Source organism: Anomaloglossus baeobatrachus, chromosome 6 (assembly GCF_048569485.1).
Source record: "Anomaloglossus baeobatrachus isolate aAnoBae1 chromosome 6, aAnoBae1.hap1, whole genome shotgun sequence".
NCBI classification, from domain to species: domain Eukaryota; kingdom Metazoa; phylum Chordata; class Amphibia; order Anura; family Aromobatidae; genus Anomaloglossus; species Anomaloglossus baeobatrachus.
The window spans coordinates 301,377,211-301,401,515 of NC_134358.1; the positions used below are offsets into that span (position 1 = coordinate 301,377,211).

At 50.1% G+C, this 24,305-nt stretch overlaps 1 protein-coding gene across 1 annotated transcript in view; it reads right to left on the bottom strand.

Moving 5' to 3' along the window:
* The window catches only part of LOC142243222 (dynein axonemal heavy chain 5-like), a 638,472-nt gene that overhangs the window by 105,855 nt on the left and 508,312 nt on the right, over positions 1-24,305 (bottom strand). The window contains exons 66-68 of the mRNA XM_075314893.1: positions 4,679-4,849; positions 1,817-2,195; positions 868-1,139 (exon numbers count right to left, since the gene is read on the bottom strand). Of these exons, the coding sequence (XP_075171008.1) occupies positions 868-1,139; positions 1,817-2,195; positions 4,679-4,849 (822 nt within the window). The remainder of the gene's footprint in view (positions 1-867; positions 1,140-1,816; positions 2,196-4,678; positions 4,850-24,305) is intronic.

The window sequence follows — 24,305 nt, forward strand, 5'->3', positions numbered from 1 at the left end:
ATGGTGTTGCCTGGTGATCCTTGACCTGCCTCCTGGCACTTCGTTTAACTTCAACGTGGTGGCCCAGTAGTCTGAAACTTGCCGGGCCCCGCTCCCCACTGTGGCTAAGTGTGGGAGCCTGCTCTCAGGGCTCACACTTGGGATTTTCTGGACCATTTATTTGGAAGGCCCTATCCCCCTCGTTGCGCTAATACCCCAAATCTGGAGCGGGTGGGAACAGATCATAAAGGCTCTGTTCTCCTCAGGTTAATTGCCGGGTTGCCTGAAGCTTCTCCCCAACCTAGGGTCAGTGTACCCCGCCATACCTTCGGTCCCGGACCGATGATAGTGCCAGGCTGCTGACCATCCTCATTGGCAGGTCCAGGCACCTAGCCGCAATCCCCTGTGACCGGGGGTCCGACTCCTCTAGGTCCAGACCACCGGTCTGCAACCTATACAGCTTTTCCTGGGAGCCACCACTCCCAGCCTCCTCTCAGTCTCACTCTTCACTACACTACTGACCTCCCCTCCCTGAGATCCCCAGGTGGGTGACTCTATTCCACTCAAGCCGTCCACTGGTGTGCTTGGTGGGGGTGGTGCAGTATGTATATAGGATTTGATTTGCTGTTGTAGGCAACACCACTAGGATAGGGACCCAGAACCATGAGGAACTTGGAATACTGCACGGAAGGGCAGTTTGTGCAGTACCCTGTGTCGACCTGATAGTTCAGGGGCGTCACACTTCAATATTAAAAAAATACTTCACTATATGCATTTAATTGGTTATGTGACAAAACCATAAGTCATTATTATTTTATCGGAACCGATACCTGTGGTAGTATTGCATGAAAAACCTAATACAGATATCACATGTAGATTTAACTGTACCTGTGCAATTGTGCGATCAGGACACCAGCTTCGAATAAGAAGCAGTTTTCTAAAAGTATCCAGGAGACTGTCATATCCATCAGGCAATGATGCCTCTTCTGGTGCTTCCTCATCAAACCAGATCTTCCATGATTTCTCATTCCTTGCCACCTGGCCAAGGAGGTTATTGAAAGGTGGTAGATTGGATAACTGGACTAGATTGAGCCAAGTCATATCAAGTATCCATTTTTTGGGTTTTGGCTCTACAGAATTCAGATCTAATGTTGCACCACCTAGAGGAGGAAGTAAAGTTTAGAATGTTGCAGTTATAAATTTGTAATTTTGCTTCTTTGTGCAAGCTTATTCACTCAATGGCTTTTTAGACTCAAATAGGCCATCAACATCCAATCGTTAATAGTCCAACTAGTAGGACGCCAGTGGTTTAAATGGGCTGTGTTTGTCAGTGAGCACCATAGCCTCTTCTGCTCTGTTTACTATCATGCTGTCTATAGAGAAGCCGCAGTGAAGGCACACAATATAGTGGATTTTTGTACACCAAAAACATGTCTAGGTAGGAAAAATCCTGCATAAAATGCAAAACCCCTGAAAAAAACTGACATGCATGGAAAAAAAGCAGCATCTGCATGAGATTTCAGAACTGTCATTCACTGTGCTGGGACAGTTGCTCAAAAAAACAAAATGCTGTGGGGAAAAAAATGTCCCAAAACAACAATGTGTGAACTATCCTGTTAAGAATAGACTGGTAGACAGGGTAGCAAAGTGTTAAATCTCTGAGCAGATTAAATTTAAATCTTAATATATTATTAATATGAGAACTAATATAAAATGACTTTAAACATTATTTAGTAACAATTTTAGGCGTCTATTTAACTGTTTTGGGATTAACTGTTGGTCAATAAAATATAAAAGCCGGGAGAAAGTGCTGACGGAGAACTTCTTCATATTGTACCTTTAATGAAAGTCTGGAATTCATTATGAGAGATTTTCTTAGCTTGCAGATCTATCTTTAATGCCATAAGCAAGGTGAACAGAAACTTGTGGTTCTCATACAGGCCCCGAGCAGTGTACTTAAACACCTCGAAAGTAAGGTACTCAATGATGTTTGCGATTCTCTTGGCGGTCAGTTGGGATTTCACAGATCTTTCCATCGACAAGTCGAAGATGCCCAGAAACTGGCGGAGTGATGTCTGATACATTACATTCACCAAACTCATTTCCACGATGAGGAAGTAGAGGATGCTGCCGCGTGTAGCTACAGGGCGATATTCCTCACGAGCTGTATTAATCTTCAACTCTGTTTCTGCTGCAATCGTCAGCTTCTCACTGACCTTGAAAAACCAAGACCCACAGCACATTTATAATTCATATATATGATTCACAAGGCAGCAGAGTTTTGTTCTCAGACATTTACAAATCTAAAGCTATTTTGAATCTTATGACAGTAAAATAAAGTTGCATATTCCCTTTGCTCCCTAATCTTTATTAAAAACGATCCATAATTTCTGCTGAGCTTCCTTTTGTAAGCAGTAATACAGTGCCATAGGACCTCTGTGTGCTGCTGTATGGAGCCGCTAGTTAAGTTTCTAGAGTGTATTAACTTGGCAATAAAGCCTCCAATAACACAAACTCTGTGTAACTTCATATGAGATATGCAGAAATAGTGGGGCCCTAGATACCTTTATGGGTGCCGAATTATCACTAATTCAATTAAATAATAATAAGCCTAAGGAGGTTGTATATTATAGAGGGAACCTTACAGCTCATTTATGCTGCCCAATTCACAAGTCACGTATGCAGCGTTTTAGAGATAATATAGTTAGAAAACCCAATCAGAAGATCTGACCGTAAACTATAACTAAACTCAAGACTAGTCAGATGCTGCATCCGGCCGACTTTTTCCAGAACTGCTATAGGTGATTGACAGGTCTCTCATGATGGAAGAGACCGTCAATCATCTGAAGCAGTGCTGGGAAATGATGGTTGGTAGTGGCACTGGAACAGTCTTGTCTCCGACTGAGGTCAAATCTTCAAACAAAAACTCTGGTGTTTCAGAGAAAATATTAAGAAAAAAATAAACCTGACTGCAAACGCACAGCCAGGTTCTGATTCATGATAAAGGGAAAAAATCCAGTTCATGACTAAGGATGTTGTGACATCCGAAACACGTGGATAAGTAACTGATAGTTATCCAATGCGGTTATTGGAAGAATGTTAATGAATAAAGGAGAAAAGTTTTCCCCTGAGACCCCATTATAGCTTCTCATACAGCTAGATCAGATCTCATACTTTGCACTGATGAGGGGCAATCATCCCGAAACACAATATCTGCAAATTGAGGTTCTGATCTGACGTAAATCCTAAGTCATATGACAAGGCTCGTTAAAAGGTCACTTTTGACTTTTAGGATTGCTACTTCCAATAGACAGAACTAGAGTTAAGGGTGCTTTACACGCTGCGACATCGCTAACAATATATCGTCGGGGTCACGTCATTAGTGACGCACATCCGTCGTTGTTAGCGACATCGCAGCATGTGACACCTAGGAGGGACGATCAACGATCGCAAAAACATCAAAAATCGTTGATCGTTGACACGTCGCACCTTTTCATAATATCGTTGGTGGTGCATGCCGCTGGTTGTTCGTCGTTCCTGCAGCATCACACATCGCTACATGTGACACCGCAGGAATGACGAACATCTCCTTACCTGTGTCCACCGGCAATGAGGAAGAAGGAGGTGGGCGGGATATTCCGCCCACTCATCTCCGCCCCTTCGCTTCTATTGGACGGCTGCCGTGTGACGTTGCTGTGGCGGTTCGCGGGCCATAGCGACGTCGCAGGGAAGGTAAGTCTGTGTGACGGGTGTAAGCGATGTTGTGCGCCATGGGCAGCGATTTGCCCGTGACGCACAACCGACGGGGGCGGGTATGCTCATTAGCGATATCGATACCGATATCGCAGCGTGTAAAGTGCCCTTTTGTCTCCTTCCTCCCTGAAGAGACAATTTGCCATGAATAAAAGAGCAAAAGTTTGTGAAGATAGAGTTTCTTTGGATAATTGCACATGTCTGATTCCATGATGCCCGTGGTTAGGCAGCAGGAATCAGATGACAGGCTCCCTTTAATAGGATACAGAAATGGAAAGTGAACTGGACTGAACAGATTAGGAAGTCAGAATGGGTAGCAATAAAAGTAAATCTATCGACTTCCCAGCATAAAATCTAGGTTTGACTGATCTACGATTGATTCCCATTTCAACACAATGACACTTTATGACAAGACAATTTTGCTATCACTTTGATTTTAACTTTACAATCCACACTGGAAAATAAAAAAGGAGATGACATTTAAAGGTTGAGCAATATTTACTGTTAAATGGCACCCACAAAAAGACTCCACGGCTTATAGAAAGCAAATTACTCCCACAAATGAAGATTCTATCAGCCGTATAAATCTTTACACAGCAGGCAGAATTATATTTTTGTCTGATATAAATGTTTAATTTTCTTGGAACAACTTTAATGGTAATGCATTTATTATTACTACATTTCTAATCGCATCGGGGACACTGGTACAAGAATTTTTTATCTTTTGTGTCTTGGCAAATGTTAATAATGAACTGCATGAGGCTAATAAAATAAAGGCAAATTGTGCTAAGATATACAGTATATATATATTTATCTTTTGGGCCATTGGTAACATTATTTAGCACTATTATTCGAGCTGGATATATTTTTCTTAGGCTGTTAGGTTGTATTATCACATTACGCCAAGCACATAAATTCAGTAACGTAGATAAATAGTATGCTGTACCTCTTCTGCTGTGGTTTTTGTGATCCTGAGAACCTCAATTAGAGACTCATCTTCTACAAGAGAACCTTGTGTGCTGGTAAGACGGAATAGGAGATTGTCCTCGAGCTCCTGCATCTTCCTCTTGTTTGAAGTCACTTCTTCCATTAGCTTGACCCTCTCAGCCTCTAGCTCCTAAAGACAAGTGTACGGAAATTTGGGCTTATCAACACAACACAGAAAAAGGCAATTTCACGGACAGCAGTTCATTTTCATGTATAATTTACAGATTTTCCTTTGCAGAGTATGTATCCCTATCTTCTTATGGAAACATTTACTAATATTGTTCTATTTGACATATATTGGGTGAAAAAGTGATCAAATATTTACTAAACTCATTTTTCATGATATATCTAATGCTTAAATATAAATGTAAAAAACAAAAAATAGACAAGGTTTTTCATATAATTGTATATATTTTGTTCAAAATAGCAAAAAGGGCTCATGAAGAAAGATACCTGAAAACCTGCACCTTTCCCCTGCAAATCTTATTTCTATTTCATATCCATATTATACATTTTGCATAAAAAATGTTCAAAACATTCTAAAAATGATGGAATTTCAGAACATTGTGCTTTGAGATTCCATTTGTCTTATGTTTTTAGAGAAAAAAAACGAAATTAAAAAGAAGTCTGTTGCATATCTGAGGTAAACAGAAGCAAAGAGGTCTCTATTATTCCTATTATGGGGTCTGTCTGAGTTCTATCACAGTGTTTAGAATTAAAGTAAAGCACATAACATCATTCAGAAGTATTTCTTGTGATCTAAAACCTGAAACAATGGCACCCATAATAACCACTGGGGTCGCACTGCTTTTGTTTGCATCAATTATGCAACAATTCCGTTTTAGGCCTTATTCAGATGTCCATGACTTTTCTGGTATGTAAAAACATGGTAATTTGTTCATCGGTGTTTCGGAACCAAGTTTTAGATCAGTGTACAGTTATTGTTTCAGTTTTTACTCTTGGTGATTTTTCACTGTTGAAAAAGAAAAAAAAACTCTTCTCCTGTCTATTACAATGGTACAAAAGCACTTTTCTCAAAGTTTTTATCCTCTTACTATATTGCAATTATATCATATAGCATCATGTACCTACAATTGTTCATTTTGCTTTTCTACCCAATTAATCCTTCAGTTTTCCATTCTGTCTGTGACTAGCTTAGTCTTTCTAAGGTCTATGTAGAAACAGAAAGTCACTTTTCCTGCAAAAGGAATGAGTTACTGCAAAAGTCAATGACAAATAGGAGGATGGAGCAGCTGGGTCAAGAGTTGACAAAGGGAAAGATTCATGCAGGGATAAGAGATGTCCTATTTCTACATACAGACAAAAGAAGAATTTACTGGGTAAAAAGGCAAAATGAGCAATTGTATGTTCACAGTGCTATATAATATGTTGATTGCAATATATTAAAAGGATAAAAACTATGATGGTAGTGCTTTTTTTTAATAACGGACAGCACATGGATGGAATTTGTGTGCTGTCCATAAAATGCCTAGACTCAGACTTGTATACGCAATTTTGATCTGTGACTTGGATCAAAAACATGATTTTGTGCAGATCATTCAGTCTATAAAAAATACAGATCTGTGAACAGACCCATAGACTATAATACGTACCTGTTCCCTCTGTGGAAATCACGGGTCAAACAAATACCTGATTTACAGGCATCTATGAGGGTTTAGGCATTAACTCAATTTGCCAAAAAACACTTGTGGATTTAGACAGAACAACCCCTTTAGGGCTACTTTCCCACAAGTCTGCAGTCTCTTTATGCAACTGCAGGCTGATGAATCTTCACATCGCATGCACTGTGTGCTGTGAGCATTCGCCCGTGGCAGAGCCGGGAAGAGCGTTTATGAGGCCTCAGGTGTGCGATATGCATACTCTTGGCCACATTAGAACAAGACAGGCACAGGCTGGATTTATACATTTCCATTGAGTGAGGCTGCGTAAATCCAGTCAGAATGTGGCAGGGAGTATACATATCACATATTCACGGCCACGTGACCACTGTTCCTGGCTCTGACATAGGTGAAGCCTCACAGCTCACAGTGCGTGTGATGTGAGCATTCACAAGGCTGCAGTCATCTAGAGGGACTGCAGACTTGTAGATTTAGACTGGACAACCCCTTTAAGAATTATTTTCCAGGTTAACAAACATAAAATAACACTAGTGAACAAGACACTTAATATTGTGTGAATTGAATTGCTCCTGCACCAAAGCTTGGATTTTTGCTTCTATTATATAAAAGTATTGTAAATGTTTCAGCTTACCCTTATACAGAACTGCTAAACTTGTATAAATACAGCACATAAGTGCATTTATTAAAATACCCACAGCAGCAGCATTCACAGGACTGCAAAGGGAATATGGATTGTATTGCCAGAAGCATTGAACATTACAATAAAGAAATAAGTGGCCAGATGGAGCACCATGGTACACTTTCATCCTTTCCAATTGTTCCGTTACACAGAAAGAGCTTTATTGCACTGCAGAGGCATCATGGAATGAGTGATGGGAATAAATACTCAAAGAAATTGTGTAAAGCATTGCTAACATGTAAAATATTATGAAGTGTTTGAGAAATAGATTTTCTCAGATCTTCAATTACACTGCACTCTGATTCATTTCCAGGGTTTCTGCGGATAGCACATATGTGGGTGTAAATGTGAATGCCTGATGGACCATTTTTTCATTATCTTTAAATAGCACTAAATACACTGCTGAGAAGATATGCCAGAGCAATGCTGAGACAACGCGAAAATCATTTTATGACCGGATAATAGAAGTGATAGAAATTGGAGTAAATGTCAACCAAGTGGCCAGAAGTAGTGAAAAATCACATGCAGAAATGTTCCTGGGTCACTTTTCTGCTATAAAATCCTCCACTCTAAGAAAGCTTCACATTGGATACTGGATCACTAAAGTATATGTGCAAACTCAAAAAAACGCTTAATGCTAGTTTCCTTAAGCATCTTCTGCATTGCCTGTGTCAATGTTTTCCATAATTTCCTGGGTATTTTTCCTATTTTATTGGTCGCCAGTGTTTTTTTGGAGGTTTTTCCATGGTTTTTGTTGTTTTACACAGTAGTGTTTTCTTCATTATTCAATTAAAATTAAAGTTATTTTAAGACGCAACAAAGCACTAGAAACCACTAGAGATATTTGAAGAAGCATTCGGCGTCATTTGGATATCTTTTAAGCTTTTCCATGGACCTGTATTGCAAAGTACAGAGCGTCTTCTGAGTGGAAAACGCCAGCAGAACGGATGCTTTAATAGATGTTCAAAAGCCTAAATTCATAAACTGCAAAATGCACGTTCATTCTTTTGAGTGTTTTCGAAAAGGTTTTCATGTGGTGTCCATGGCCACTCGAAATGGATGTGCACATATTCTAATGGAAGCAAGTCCTTATGGAAAGGAATTAAACTGTAAGAGTTTGTAGTTTTTCTGGGACAAAATTTGCAAATGACTATAGCATGTTGAATTCTAACAGTATGCAATGTATTTATTATTAAGTTTCCGTTCCATTTTACAGTGTCGGTGCTCATCCCGTAACCCTTCATGCGATTTACATACTTCCGTTCAGATACTCTTGTCACTATCAACAATGATCTCTACTGAGGGAAGAGGAAAAGATTGACATATTTGTAATCATATTCTAGTGCCAATCGCATAAGTGATTATGTGATGATTAGTGAATCACTAATAGTAGAGACCGAACTTATGTGTTAGAAAATGGTGTAAGTTGGGGGGCTGCAAAAGAAAGAAAATAAGAAATAAAGAGGGACAGTTATACTGCCCGACATTCACTCCCAGCTGTAACACTGCTTCCGGGTCCAATTATTAACTCTCATACATATTCACTGCTTCTCCCTCCCACCATAAGTACAGTGTCTGTGATTAGTTGCAGTCAGACCGCGCCCCCACCATCTGTGACTGCACACGCTGTCTGTGGCCCTATAGTGGTGTAAAATAAATAAATTTAAAAAAATGACATAGCGTCCTCATATATTGATATCCAGCATACACATAGTAGATGGCTGCAGACTCCAGCCCCAATGTAGGAAAAAAAATCAATATGCCAGAATTGAGATTTTTCAGTTGTATCAACTCCATAAAAAAGATCAAAAAGTTGTATGTACCCCAAAATGATAACAGAAACAGCTCACCATGCAAAAAAAAAACCCCAAAACATACGTTTCAGAAAATGAAAACAAAAAAAAACTTTTTTTTTAGAAATTCCTGATTTTTTAAAAACTATGCAAGTTTGGTATTGTTGTAGTCATACTGACCTGAAAAATTATGTTGCCATATAATTTTTACTAGGCAATGAACACTGTAAAAACAAATACAATTTATTTTGCTAAACAATATACCGGAAAATTGAAACAAATTCCAGTGTGATGAAATAAAAAAAACAGCAATTCCACCACTACTTTTTTAAGTAACATTCAAACTAGCACTCCAAAGAGCATAAAAAAACCCAAAGTTTTTCTGAAAACATGACAGAGCAGACATTGCACCACAAAAATAGCCACTGGTGGAATCTATTTGCCTATTAGGCTATGTGCGCACAGTGCGTTTTTGTGCGTTTTTCGGGTGCGTTTTTGGCCTCAAAACTGCATGATTTTGCTTCCCCAGCAAAGTCTATGAGTTTTCAATTTTGCTGTCCGCACACAACTGTTTTTTTAAGCTGCATTTTTGAGCTTAAAAAAAAAATGGACATGTCAATTCTTTCCTGCGTTTTTCTGCGTTTTCCCCCCATACAATGCATTGGAAAACCGCAGAAAAACGCAGAGATCAAAAACGCACCAAATCGCGGTAAAAACGCATGCGTTTTTGACGCGGGTGCGTTTTTAGCGGCCAAAAACGCACAAAAACGCAGCGTCAAAAAAACGCAGTGTGTGAACTTAGCCTTACTATTTCATTAAGGTGAGTAATAAGGAAATTAATACACCTACTGGCTATGTCTGCTCTCCATTATTTTTAGAAAAGTTCTAAGTTGTTTTTTTTTTTTAATATGCTCCTATGTTTAAAAGGAATCCTGACTGAGAAAACTCCAGTGTGAATTGAAGCAAATACTTAGCAAAAAAGGTGGAATATGTGAATTGGAATATTTTGGGGTAGTGATAATCTGACAGAGTAAGCTACTTTGAATTTTTATTTGTGATTTCTTTCTTTGTTATTTTCACCTTCCACTCGGTCAGTAAAAGCTTGGAAGGAGGGAGTGCACCTGATAAGATTGTCTAATGACAATCCATTGACAATCCAAGTTAGGGATCTTAGAAGAAAGGGAGGAAAAATGAAAAACTGTCCCATCATGCAGGGGTTAAAGGGGTTATCCGGCTTCTTTGACTTTTTTTTTTTATTTCCCTATTGGGCTACATTGGGGCAGGTAAGTAGATAGAGACCACTTACCTGCCCTGCTGTCAGCCCCCTCTCCCCCGGCTCAGAGCGGTCATGTGACCGCTCCTGCCGCGATTTTGCTGCTTCCGGTCTTTGCACGTCTACATGGGCAGGGCCATGTTGACATGCAAATGTGGAGCAGCATGTCACCTCCCTGCTGGGCTGTACAGTGCGAGGAGTCACCGCCCCCCTTCCCTGCACCCTCCCACACATTCCCCTGCACCTCCAGTAACCTCCCCCTGCACTGCTGTGGGGTCCGTGATTTGGGGGCGGGGCCTGGCGGCAGCTGCCGTAGTGTCAGCTCCAGCACCGGGCCCCCTGCCCAGGATCGCACATTCAAATGTACCGGCATCACAGATCACCGATGCCGGTACATTTGAATGTGCTGATGAGAAGTCACTGTCCCTCCCGCTGTCTGTGCGCTCTGCAGCACAGCGGTGACATCACTACTGTGCTGAAGAGAGCACAGACAGCGGACGAACGTGCAGGAGCGGCGGGGACCGAGGACGGGTGAGTATGTACTCCACATGTGTTCCCGATGGGGATGGGGGGGTTGCAGAGCCATGTGTGTGCGTGTGCAGAGCCATGTGTGTGCGTGTACAGTGCAGAGCCATGCGTGTGCAGAGCCATGTGTACGGTGCAAAGCCATGTGTGTGCGTGTGCAGAGCCATGTGTGTGCGTGTACAGTGCAGAGCCATGCGTGTGCAGAGCCATGTGTACGGTGCAAAGCCATGTGTGTGCGTGTGCAGAGCCATGTGTGTGCGTGTACAGTGCAGAGCCATGCGTGTGCAGAGCCATGTGTACGGTGCAAAGCCATGTGTGTGCGTGTGCAGAGCCATGTGTGTGCGTGTACAGTGCAGAGCCATGCGTGTGCAGAGCCATGTGTACGGTGCAAAGCCATGTGTGTGCAGAGCCATGTGTGTGCGTGTACAGTGCAGAGCCATGCGTGTGCAGAGCCATGTGTACGGTGCAAAGCCATGTGTGTGCGTGTGCAGAGCCATGTGTGTGCGTGTACAGTGCAGAGCCATGCGTGTGCAGAGCCATGTGTACGGTGCAAAGCCATGTGTGTGCGTGTGCAGAGCCATGTGTGTGCGTGTACAGTGCAGAGCCATGCGTGTGCAGAGCCATGTGTACGGTGCAAAGCCATGTGTGTGCGTGTGCAGAGCCATGTGTGTGCGTGTACAGTGCAGAGCCATGCGTGTGCAGAGCCATGTGTACGGTGCAAAGCCATGTGTGTGCGTGTGCAGAGCCATGTGTGTGCGTGTACAGTGCAGAGCCATGCGTGTGCAGAGCCATGTGTACGGTGCAAAGCCATGTGTGTGCGTGTGCAGAGCCATGTGTGTGCGTGTACAGTGCAGAGCCATGCGTGTGCAGAGCCATGTGTACGGTGCAAAGCCATGTGTGTGCGTGTGCAGAGCCATATGTGTGCGTGTGCAGAGACATATGTGTGCGGTGCAGACCCCGATGTGAGGCTGTTATTTGCAATGCTGTAGTGATACCAGGTCAGGTGCTGGGGAAGAATATACTGACAGGGACTGTGTGTGCAGGGGGCGGGCAGAGGGCGAGGCTGGACACTGGGGAGGGGCTGGACACTGAGGCTGGGCGGTGACAGCTCTGACTGAGGTTTTGCACAGGAAGTGGTCATGTTTGCTGGATCTGAATGTAAACAAGAGCTGCCGAGAATAAAGGGATAATTCAAGAGGAACAAAAGTTAGAAAACAGAAAATAACAATGTAGGTGTGATTTATATGACAATACAGCACAGATAAACTCAAAAATTTTTGTTAAGCTAATGTCGGACAACTCCTTTAAAGCAGGGATGGGGAACCTTTTTTCTGCCGGGGCCCATTTGAAGTTGTCCCGGATGTGTCCCACCCCAGAAGCGGTCGGACCACTCTGATCCGGACGTCACTACTCGTGACTTTAGAGTCTCCGGACCTGGGGGCTTGGAGTCACGCTGAAACGTGATGGGGGGTTATTTACAGGGGAGTTGGGTAGTTCGTGACGCCACCCGTGATGTGCGGTAATAGGGAGTACCGCCGCTGCCGGTGGGAGTACCCGGGGTGATTGAGTGGGGCAGCCAGATGACGTTACCCTCCACGGGTAGGGGAAGGCCCCGGGAATATGGATAGTAGGATGGGGTGCAGGGGGAGCACAGGCTCGCTGGTTGCAGGGGTTAATCACGTACTCACTCAGAAGAAGAGCAGACGCTGACAACGTAGTAAACCAAGTCTCTGGGTGCCGGTGCCCTCTTGGGGAGCTCGTCCAGGTCCCGTCCCCTGCAGCACTGCCTGGTGGTCCGTGGCCTGCCTCCGGGCACAATAGTTTTAGAGTGTCTAGGTGGCCCGTCAGCTTGGAGCTTTCTGGGCCCCCGATCCCTACTAAGAGTAGCAGAGGAGCTTCCTCTCAGGAGCTCACGCTTGGGATTTTAGCGGGCTGCTTTGCTTGGAAAGCCCTATCCCCTCGTTGCGCTAGTGCCCCCAATCTCTGAGCTTCGTGGGAACAGTCCATACAGGCCCTGTCCTCCACAGAATAATTGATGGGTTGCTTGAAGCTTCTCCCCAACCTATGGTCCATGTACCCCGACGTGCCTTTGGTCCCAGCCCGGCTATTGAACTGCAGTTGCTATCTATCCTCCAAGACTAGCCAAGCACCCAGTCCCAGTCTCCCGCGACCGGGTCTCCGACTCCTTCGGGTCCAGACCACCGTCTGCGACCTAGTCTGCTTCTCCCCTGGGAGCTCCAACTACCAGCTTCCTCGAGCTCCTCACAGCTCAAGGGCTACCACTCAACTGACTCTTCACCTCCCACCTCCCTGCCTGACCACTAGGTGGGCGGTCTTATTCCAGCTTAGCAGCCCACTGGGGTGCCTGACAGGGTGTGGTGCGAGGTGTCACTAGGATTTGTAGATGCTGGTGGAGGCAGTAATGCAAGATGGGGACACAGAACCATGGGGGTTGAGTCCTGTACTGAGAGATAAAGAGCGTGCAGTACCCTGTGACGACCTATCAACTTGAAAATTACACTGCTATATTTGCTCAAACGCCGCACCCCATACACCCCTTTTGTGGTGGCGGAGCTGCTTCTCCTTTTCCTTGGTACGGCTGTGACGTTAGGTGGTATTGACCATGTTGCTTTTGACAACTGATTTTTCATGTTTATCTCACAGGAGACGCTGAGGGCATACACATCAAAGGAGACATTGGGGTGCATAAATTACAGGAGACACTGGGGGGCATATACTATACAGGAGGGGCTGAGGGCATATAATATCACAGGCGAGGCTGGTGCATATACAATCACAGTAGTGGCTGGGGCATATACATCACAGGAGGGGAATATACATCACTGGGGGGGAGCACAGCAATAGGGAGGGTTACACAGCACTTAGGCGGTACACAGCACTTGGAGGCACACAGCAATAAGGAGTGGTAAACGGCACTGGGGGTGAGGTGGCACACAGTACAAGAGGGTACACAACACTGGGGGTAACAGAACTGGAGGTGGGGTGACACGCAATACTAGAGTGTACACAGCACTGTGTGGAACAGCACTGGGGGTGGGGTGGCGCACAGTACTAAAGGGTGCACAGCACTGGGGGAACAACAGTGGGGGTGGGGAGGCACAGTACTAGATGGTACACAGCGCTGGATGTGGGGTGGCACACAGTTCTAGAGGGTGCACAGCATTAGGGGAACAGCACTAGGGGTGGGGAGGCACAGTACTAGAGGGTACACAGCTCTGGATGTGGGGTGGCAAAATACTAGCTGGTACACAGCACTGGGGATGGGATGGAACAGTACTAGAGGATACACAGTACTAGTGGGTACACAGCACTGGGGGTGGGGTGGCACACAGTACTAGAGGGTACACAGCACTGGGGATGGGGTGGCACACAGTACTAGAGGGTACACAGTACTGGGGGTGGGGTGGCACACAGTACTAGAAGGCACACAACACTGGGGGGAACAGCATTGGGGGTGGGGTGGCACACAGTACTAGAAGGCACACAGCACTGGGGGGATGACAGCACTGGGGGTTGGCTTGTGCACAGTACTAGATGGTGCACAGCACTGGGGGTGGGATAACAAATAGTACTAAAGGGTGCACAGCACTGGGGGGAAACAGTACTAGGGGTGTGATGGCCCACAGTACTAGAGTGTACACAGCACTGGGGGGACAGGACTGGGGGGGTGGCACACAGTACTAGAGGATGCACAGCACTGGGGGAACAACACTGGGGGGAGAGGTAGCACACAGTACTAGAGTGTACACAGGACTGGGGGGGTAACAGCACTGGGGAGGTGGGAATGCACACAGTACTAGAGGATACACAGCACTGGGGGGAACAGCACTGGGAGTGGGGTGGCAAGCAGTACTAGAGGATACATAGCACTGGAGGGGGACAGCACAGAGTTGCAAATATAGTGTCCCTGAAGCCATCATGAGCTACAAGTTCCTGCATTCTGTCAAAGATGCAGGGCCTACCTCAAGGGACCCAGAAGACCAATGTCGGTAACACCAAAACACATAATCCCTGTTTTTCCCTTCCCCAAGGAGTGCTGACAGACTAGGGTTGGACCCAATGGATGGTCTCCTAGGGTTGGAACCAATCCAGTCCACTAGACGACAGCCAGGGAGGAGGGGGTCAGACAGTCAGTAAGTGGAAGTGAGAGGAGACGGACGTAACCGCACTGACTGGAGAGTGTAGCGGTGACCTGTGGGCTCAGGCGTGTGGTTGCCGGTGGAGTATGGTGAAGTACTCCCGGAACCACAGCACCGACAGGGTACAGAGCCCTAGGTCAGGCAAACGCTCCAGGCAGACCTGAAAAAATCTTCACAGTGAGGGGACCATCCAGGACCTCACTGACCGTAAAGTCCTGGGGCACCAGTAGTGACGAGAGAACCAGGGACCGAAACAGAACACCGACCCTACAGGGTTCAAACTGCCCGCCGTATGGACCAGAGACTGAAACGCCCAGACGCTCCAAGCCACGGGGACCCACCAACCAAAGACAGATGCAGGGGAAAGAAGCCACCAGGTCACCACATCGGCACTGGGACTAAGGGGACCAGTGGTCAGGACCAGCCTTCTTCGGGTTGCCAGCCATACCAATGCTGTGAATAAAGAAACCAGCTACAACTGCAATCCCTTTTGTGGCCTACCTTCTTTCTGCGCCTAACTCCATCACCTACCCCCCTGGGGCCTGGCACTACTTGCAAAGGGCCCAACATCCAGGCTGCCATTAATACCAGCCCCAGAGAGACTGTGCAGCGGTGGCTCCATCCATATAGCTGCAACCTGCAAGTGGCATCACAACAAAAACTTTATTATCATTCCCATGTACATAACCCCTTTCAAGCAACCCCCAGAGTCACGGAACTGGACAATGGCCACCCAGTGAACTGTTCCCCGTAAATATACGGCCCGGGACCGAGTACCCCATAGACCTGGGGCAAGTCACAGACTCACAGCACTGGGGGGGGGAGAGGCACACAGCACAGGTACAGGAGACATATTCTGCAGGGAGATCAGTAAAGCTGCTGCTCCTCTTCTTCTGTGGGGAGGGAAGAGTGCACCTCACGCTTCCCTCACCCACAAGGTAAGCCATGTGCACGCCGACACAGAGTGAGAACCTTATGGTCTGCGCACGCAGTGTTCAGAATGCTACGTGTGCGTCCTCGCATCACGCACTGGAACTTAAAGGGACAGCAGCAAGCAAGGCCGCAGTTGCCGCCCTAGCACTGTGGTCCCCGGCTATGTGCCCTGAGGCCGCAGTACGAGTCATCGCGGGCCGCAGATCGCCCGCGGGCCGAAGGTTCCCCACCCCTGAGTTAAAGGGAATCTATCACTAGGTTTTTGCACCCCCACCTGAGAGCAGCATACTATAGAGGCAGAGACCCTGATTACAGCAATTTGTCATTTACTGATCTACTTGCTGTCATGTTGATAAAATCAATGTATTCTATGCTACAGATCTAGCAGTAATACAGAGCGCTTGACTATGCAGCTCTAGAAAACAGCCCCAAACTATTATTATTATTATTATCATTATCATTAATCATCTTCTATCAATCATTTAAATGGAATCTGTCAGTATGTTTTTGCAATGTAATCAGAGAACAACATGAGGTAGGGGCTGAGACACTGATTTGAGAAAGGTGTCACCTATTATGCCTGTATGCTGTTGTTTCAATATGAGTGTTTTATCACTGCCCAGACTAGGTCCCGCATAAGACCTGGTACAACCTTGCCTCCAGCACAGATTAACAGTTTACTGTCAATATACAATGTACAGAGAATGCTGCGGTGTGGGCGGGGCCTGGTTTCTGAGCTCTTCTACATGCTACTGTATATCTAAAAACTCTGATTGTGTCATAATTGCTGCACCCAGTAAACTAATTGTACATTGTTAGATTCAGCGTCTCATTTCCTACATTATGCTGCTGTCAGATGGGGAAGCAAAAACCTTGTGACAGATTCCCTTAACACCAGCACATAGTTATGGAACCCAAACCATGAATCTCTGGAAGAACATTTTTTCTGCCAATGTTTCCCAAAGGCAGTTTAAGTTTTCAAGTGTATTCACTAATGAGATGTAATGTCCTGCAGTTTGAGTACATGGTTTGTTATTTTTTTAACAGAGTCTCCACCGCTAGCATTGGCTGCCAGGCTCTCCATGTCTGGAGGTGAGTTTTCTAGCATCTGGGTTTGGCTATAGTGTTGACGTCATGTGGACAGCATGGTAGCCAATCAGTGAGCTCAGCGGGTCTGAAGGGCATGTTCTGTCAACATGGACAGAACGACTGAGATCACTGATTTGCTACTGTAGTGTCTATGTGATTTTAGTGTCACAACCAATTGAGGAGAAACAATGGAGACTTTACTCAACCTTCCCAAGGTTCTCCGGCAAAGAGCAGTTTGCAATGTTAAATTGCAGCTGGAACAGAACATTAAAGGGGTTGTTCCCTTTCAGTTAATTATAGCTGGGTATAAATTGTATACAGGGCCGGCATTAGCATCTGGCACACCTGGGCAAATGCCGGGGCCCTGGGACACCCTGGGGGCCCACTCGTCGTCTACAGTCCTGCAGGCCCCAGGCTGATTTACGGGGAACGCAATGCTTGGGCTGGCAGCCGCACTTTCCTAGATCCTGGATAATGCGGTTGCTAGCCCTTTACGCCACACTGGCACACAACATTCACTGCTGAATGCTCCGTGCTCCTCCTGCATTGAAGTTCATCTGTCGGCGAAGCTATTGCATGTGTGTTCCAGTCCCACAGATGAAGAAGAGCCGCAGTGCAGCTCCAGCCAGCGTCCACGGGCAGCACACTAAGCACAGCGTATGTCCTCCTGCACTCTATGGGGCCCCCATCCACCTGGGCTGTAGCTTTCACCCCCTCCCAATCTGCATGGTGTTCCGCCTTCCTGAGCTGTATGTTTCCCTCTACCCCCCCTTCCCAAGCTGCATGGGCCCCCATTCTTGAGCTGTACGTGCCCCTCCCCCCGAGCTGTTTGTGCCCCCACTCTTAATCTGTATGGGCACCCACTCTTGTTCTGTATGGGCCCCCACTTCTGAGCTGTATGTCCACCCTCCTTATCTGTATATGGCCCCTTTCCTGACCTGTATGTTCTATCCCTTTATCTTTTTGCCCCCCCCTCCTGAGCTGTATGTTCCAATGTGATGGTGTGATATGGGGGTTGTGTATCATTTTTTGTGTAGGTTCGTATTTTAGGCGTGGTGCTCTGTCCATTCTATGTATTATTTGTCCTGTCTGCAAGTTAATAACCGCCTGCAGTGCTTCTGTCCCTAGGTGTGGGGAGGGGGGCCTGGAATCCACCCAAACTCTATGCTTACCTGGAGGATTATTCAGTCTCTCTGAGAAGGAGAAGAGACCAGCAAGAAGATTTATCCTCTGTGGGAAAAGCTGAGGCTCCCCAGAGAGACCTGGACATTTTTCACTTACTGGACTGTATCCATGTTCCTGGACTATTTTACCCTCTATGTGGTGGATTATTTTATTGACATTCTAGATTGCATGGAATAAAGGATCTTTGTATTGTTCACCCATCTCTCGCTCTGTTGATTGTGTGATATGGGAGAAGTGTGTCGCCCAGGGTTATGGGGTACTCTGTCCCAGGCAGTGTATAACTGGGGAATGTCACTTGCCCAGTTCCGTGCCCTGGGTGCTTTTTTAAAAGGGGTATATTTACAGGGGAATTAAATAAAAGTTTATCACGTGATGTAATTTGCATTTTGCGGCTTGGGGATGGAGCCGCCGCTGCACAGTTCTCACTGCTGGGGATGGTGTTAGTGTCAGCCTGGATGTTAGGCCCTCCGCAAGCAGGACCAGGCACCAGAGGATAGGTGAGGTAGATGGGTGTTGAAAAAAGGTAGGCCACACAAGGGGTTGCAGTGTAACTGGTTCCTTTACTCACAGTAAGCTGGAAACTGGTTACCCGAGGCTGGCTGGTCTCAACCGCAGGTCCCCTTTGTCCCAGTGTCTGTTTAATGACCTGGTGGCTTCTTTCCCCTGCATCTGTCTTTGGTTGGTGGGTTCCCGTGGCTTGGAACGGCTGGGTGTCCCCTCCTGGTAGTCTGTATGACGGTAGCATGAACCCTGTGGGGTCGGAGTCCCTGGTCCTGTTCCCAGGTTCTCCCGTTGCTACCCCCTTCCAAGTCAGTGAGGTTCTTGATGGTCCCCTCACTGAGCAGATTTTATCAGGTCTGCTTAGAGTGTCAGCCTGACCTTGGATTCTGTATCCCGTTGGTGCGTGGCTTTGTGAGTACTCTACCGGCAACCAACCACCTGGGCCCTCAGGCAGGGCCGTATTTGCCACTAGGCACCCGTGGTCCCGTGCCTAGGGCGGCACGTTGCGGGGGGCGGCACTTTCTGGCAGCAAAAAAAAATATATAATTTTTTTTTTTTTATTTTTTTTTTACATCCCCGCCCCCCGTCCCTCCCTCCGTTACACTCGGCTGTGTTCCGGGGGGGGGGGGGGAAGTTGGGAGGGAGGAGAGGCGCACTTCTGCTGTCTATTTAAATACATGGCAGGCGCCAGGCATGGTGAGCTGACTAACCCCGGAAGTTCCATGGCCTGCACTTCCGGGGTCAGAGGCGCGCGGGCTCAGCTCACTGCCCCGTGCTGCAGCGTCCAATGCTGCAGATGACACACGCCGCGGAGGAGGACGCGACTGGAGCTGGAGCAAGCCAGAAGAGGAGCCAGCCAGAGCAGGGCGGCGTTCACCGGAGCAGGTAAGGCAGAGCCTAGAATGTATGGGCACCTTACAGGTTAGTTGATGATCATTGCGAATTGCGATGCCTCTTTTTGTCCACTGTAATCATGCAAGGGGAGGCTGGGGGGAGAGAGGCTGAGGCTGGGGGAGGCTGGGAAGAGAGGGAGGCTGGGAAGAGAGAGAGGCTGGGGGGAGGCTGGGAAGAGAGAGAGGCTGGGGGGAGGCTGGGAAGAGAGAGAGGCTGGGGGGAGGCTGGGAAGAGAGAGGCTGAGGCTGGGAAGAGAGAGAGGCTGGGAAGAGAGGCTGAGGGGAGGCTGGGAAGAGAGAGAGAGGCTGAGGCTGGGAAAAGAGAGAGAGACTGAGACTGGGGGGAGGCTGGGAAGAGAGAGAGAGGCTGGGTGGAGGCTGGGAAGAGAGAGAGGCTGAGGCTGGGGGGAGGCTGGGAAGAGAGAGAGGCTTAGGCTGGGGGGAGGCTGGGAAGAGAGAGAGGCTGAGGCTGGGAAGAGAGGCTGAGGCTGGGGGGAGAGAGGCTGAGGCTGGGGGGGAGGCAGGGGGGAGAGAGAGAGGCTAAGGCTGGGGGGGAGGCTGGGGAGAGAGAGAGGCTGGGGGGAGAGAGAGGCAGAGGCTGGGGGGAGAGAGAGGCTGAAGCTGGGGGTGAGGCTGGGAGAAGAGAGGCTGATTCTAGGGGAGGCTGGGAGGGGGAGGCTGATGCTGAGGGAGGCTGATGCTGAGGGAGGAGGGAGGCTGATGCTGGGGGAGGCTGGGAGGAGGGAGGCTGATGCTGGGGGAGGTTGGGAGGAGGGAGGCTGATGCTGGGGGAGGTTGGGAGGAGGGAGGCTGATGCTTGGGGAGGTTGGGAGGAGGGAGGCTGAGGCTGGGGGAGGCTGGGAGGAGGGAGGCTGAGGCTGGGGGAGGCTGGGAAGAGAGGCTGAGGCTGGGGGGAGAGAGGCTGAGGCTGGGGGGGGAGGCTGGGGGGAGAGAGAGAGGCTAAGGCTGGGGGGGAGGCTGGGGGGAGAGAGAGGCTGAAGCTGTGGGGGAGGCTGGGAGGAGGGAGGCTGAGGCTGGGGGAGGCTGGGAGGAGAGAGGCTGATGCTGGGGGAGGCTGGGAGGGGGAAGGTGAGGCTTGGAGGAGGCAGGCTGATGCTGAGGGAGGCTGGAAGGAGGGAGACTGAGGCTGGGGGAGGCAGGGAGGAGGAAGGCTGATGCTGGGGGAGGCTGGGAGGAGGGAGGCTGATTCTGGGGGAGGCTGGGAGGAGGGAGGCTGATGCTGGGGGAGGTTGGGAGGAGGGAGGCTGGTGCTTGGGGAGGTTGGGAGGAGGGAGGCTGATGCTTGGGAGGAGGGAGGCTGATGCTGCGGGAGGCTGGGAGGAGGGAGGCTGAGGCTGGGGGAGGCTGGGAGGAGGGAGGCTGAGGCTGGGGGAGGCTGGGAGGAGGGAGGCTGAGGCTGGGGGAGGCTGGGAGGAGGGAGGCTGAGGCTGGGGGAGGCTGGGAGGAGGAAGGCTGAGGCTGGGGGAGGCTGGGAGGAGGGAGGCTGAGGCTGGGGGAAGCTGGGAGGAGAGAGGCTGATGCTGGGGGAAGCTGGGAGGGGGAAGGTGAGGCTTGGAGGAGGGAGGCTGATGCTGAGGGAGGCTGGGAGGAGGCTGGGAAGAGAGAGAGGCTGAGGCTGGGGGGAGGCTGGGAAGAGAGAGAGGCTTAGGCTGGGGGGAGGCTGGGAAGAGAGAGAGGCTGAGGCTGGGAAGAGAGGCTGAGGCTGGGGGGAGAGAGGCTGAGGCTGGGGGGGAGGCAGGGGGGAGAGAGAGAGGCTAAGGCTGGGGGGGAGGCTGGGGAGAGAGAGAGGCTGGGGGGAGAGAGAGGCAGAGGCTGGGGGGAGAGAGAGGCTGAAGCTGGGGGTGAGGCTGGGAGAAGAGAGGCTGATTCTAGGGGAGGCTGGGAGGGGGAGGCTGATGCTGAGGGAGGCTGATGCTGAGGGAGGAGGGAGGCTGATGCTGGGGGAGGCTGGGAGGAGGGAGGCTGATGCTGGGGGAGGTTGGGAGGAGGGAGGCTGATGCTGGGGGAGGTTGGGAGGAGGGAGGCTGATGCTTGGGGAGGTTGGGAGGAGGGAGGCTGAGGCTGGGGGAGGCTGGGAGGAGGGAGGCTGAGGCTGGGGGAGGCTGGGAAGAGAGGCTGAGGCTGGGGGGAGAGAGGCTGAGGCTGGGGGGGAGGCTGGGGGGAGAGAGAGAGGCTAAGGCTGGGGGGGGAGGCTGGGGGGAGAGAGAGGCTGAAGCTGTGGGGGAGGCTGGGAGGAGGGAGGCTGAGGCTGGGGGAGGCTGGGAGGAGAGAGGCTGATGCTGGGGGAGGCTGGGAGGGGGAAGGTGAGGCTTGGAGGAGGCAGGCTGATGCTGAGGGAGGCTGGAAGGAGGGAGGCTGAGGCTGGGGGAGGCTGGGAGGAGGAAGGCTGATGCTGGGGGAGGCTGGGAGGAGGGAGGCTGATTCTGGGGGAGGCTGGGAGGAGGGAGGCTGATGCTGGGGGAGGTTGGGAGGAGGGAGGCTGGTGCTTGGGGAGGTTGGGAGGAGGGAGGCTGATGCTTGGGAGGAGGGAGGCTGATGCTGCGGGAGGCTGGGAGGAGGGAGGCTGAGGCTGGGGGAGGCTGGGAGGAGGGAGGCTGAGGCTGGGGGAGGCTGGGAGGAGGGAGGCTGAGGCTGGGGGAGGCTGGGAGGAGGGAGGCTGAGGCTGGGGGAGGCTGGGAGGAGGGAGGCTGAGGCTGGGGGAGGCTGGGAGGAGGGAGGCTGAGGCTGGGGGAAGCTGGGAGGAGAGAGGCTGATGCTGGAGGAAGCTGGGAGGGGGAAGGTGAGGCTTGGAGGAGGGAGGCTGATGCTGAGGGAGGCTGGGAGGAGGGAGGCTGATGCTGGGGGAGGCTGGGAGGTGGAGGGGGAGGCTTGGAGGAGGGAGGCTGATGAGGAGGGAGGCTGATGAGGAGGGAGGCTGATGAGGAGGGAGGCTGATGCTGGGGGAGGCTGGGAAGAGGGTGGCTGATGCTGGGGGAGGCTGGGAAGAGGGTGGCTGATGCTGGGGGAGGCTGGGAAGAGGGTGGCTGATGCTGGGGGAGGCTGGGAAGAGGGTGGCTGATGCTGGGGGAGGCTGGGAAGAGGGTGGCTGATGCTGGGGGAGGCTGGGAAGAGGGTGGCTGATGCTGGGGGAGGCTGGGAAGAGGGAGGCTGATGCTAGGGGAGGCTGGGAGGAGGGAGGCTGATACTGGGGGAAGCTGGGAGCAGGGAGGCTGATGCTGGGAGGAGAGAGGCTGATGCTGGGGGAGGCTGGGAGGGGGAGGCTTGGAGGAGGGAGGCTGATGCTGGGGGAGGCTGGGAGGAGGGAGGCTGATGCTGGGGGAGGCTGGGAGGAGGGAGGCTGATGCTGGGGGAAGCTGGGAGCAGGGAGGCTGATGCTGGGAGGAGAGAGGCTGATGCTGGAGGAGGCTCATGCTGGGGGAGGCTGGGAGGAGAGAGGCTGATGCTGGAGGAGGCTCATGCTGGGGGAGGCTGGGAGGAGAGAGGCTGATGCTGGGAGCAGGGAGGCTGATGCTGAGGGAGGCTGGGGGAGAGAGGCTGATGCTGGGGGAGGCTGGGGGGAGAGAGGCTGATGCAGGGGGAGAGGCTGCTGCTGGAGGCGGAGGAGAGAGGCTGCTGCTGGGGGAATGGGAGAGAGGGGCCAATGCTAGAGACAGAGGACAAGGGTTGAGGGATAGAGCAATGACAATATCAATGGGGGGAGTGTAAGGACTCAGAATAAGAGAGGGGCAGCATTGGGAGCTCATTATGGAGAAGGGGCAGCATGTGTGGGCTCAGTATGGAGTGGAACAATGTAGGGGGAGTCAATATCAAGAGTGGGGTAGTGTGTGTGTGGGTCTCAGCATAAGCGCTAGTGTGGTGGTCTTAGTATGATGAGTGGGGCAGCATGGAGGTGTCATTATGGAAAAGAGGAAGGCAGCATTAGGAGCTCATGGAGAGGGGCAGCATGCACGGGACACTGTGAGGAGGGGGCAGCATGCACGGGACACTGTGAGGAGGGGGCAGCATGCACGGGACACTGTGAGGAGGGGGCAGCATGCATGGGACACTGTGAGGAGGGGGCAGCATGCACGGGACACTGAGGAGGGGGCAGCATGCATGGGACATTGTGAGGAGGGGGCAGCATGCATGGGACACTGTCAGGAGGGGGCAGCATGCATGGGACACTGAGGAGGGGGCAGCATGCATGGGACACTGAGGAGGGGGCAGCATGCATGGGACACTGAGGAGGGGGCAGCATGCATGGGACATTGTGAGGAGGGGGCAGCATGCATGGGACATTGTGAGGAGGGGGCAGCATGCATGGGACATTGTGAGGAGGGGGCAGCATGCATGGGACACTGTCAGGAGGGGGCAGCATGCATGGGACATTGTGAGGAGGGGGCAGCATGCATGGGACATTGTGAGGAGGGGGCAACATGCATGGGACATTGTGAGGAGGGGGCAGCATGCATGGGACATTGTGAGGAGGGGGCAGCATGCATGGGACATTGTGAGGAGGGGGCAGCATGCATGGGACACTGTGAGGAGGGGGCAGCATGCATGAGACACTGTGAGGAGGGGGCAGCATGCATGGGACACTGTGAGGAGGGGGCAGCATGCATGGGACACTGTGAGGAGGGGGCAGCATGCATGGGACACTGTGAGGAGGGGGCAGCATGCATGGGACACTGTGAGGAGGGAACAGCATGCATGGGACACTGTGAGGAGGGGGCAGCATGCATGGGACACTGTGAGGAGGGGGCAGCATGCATGGGACACTGTGAGGAGGGGGCAGCATGCATGGGACACTGTGAGGAGGGGGAAGCATGCATGGGACACTGTGAGGAGGGGGCAGCATGCATGGGACACTGTGAGGAGGGGGCAGCATGCATGGGACACTGTGAGGAGGGGGAAG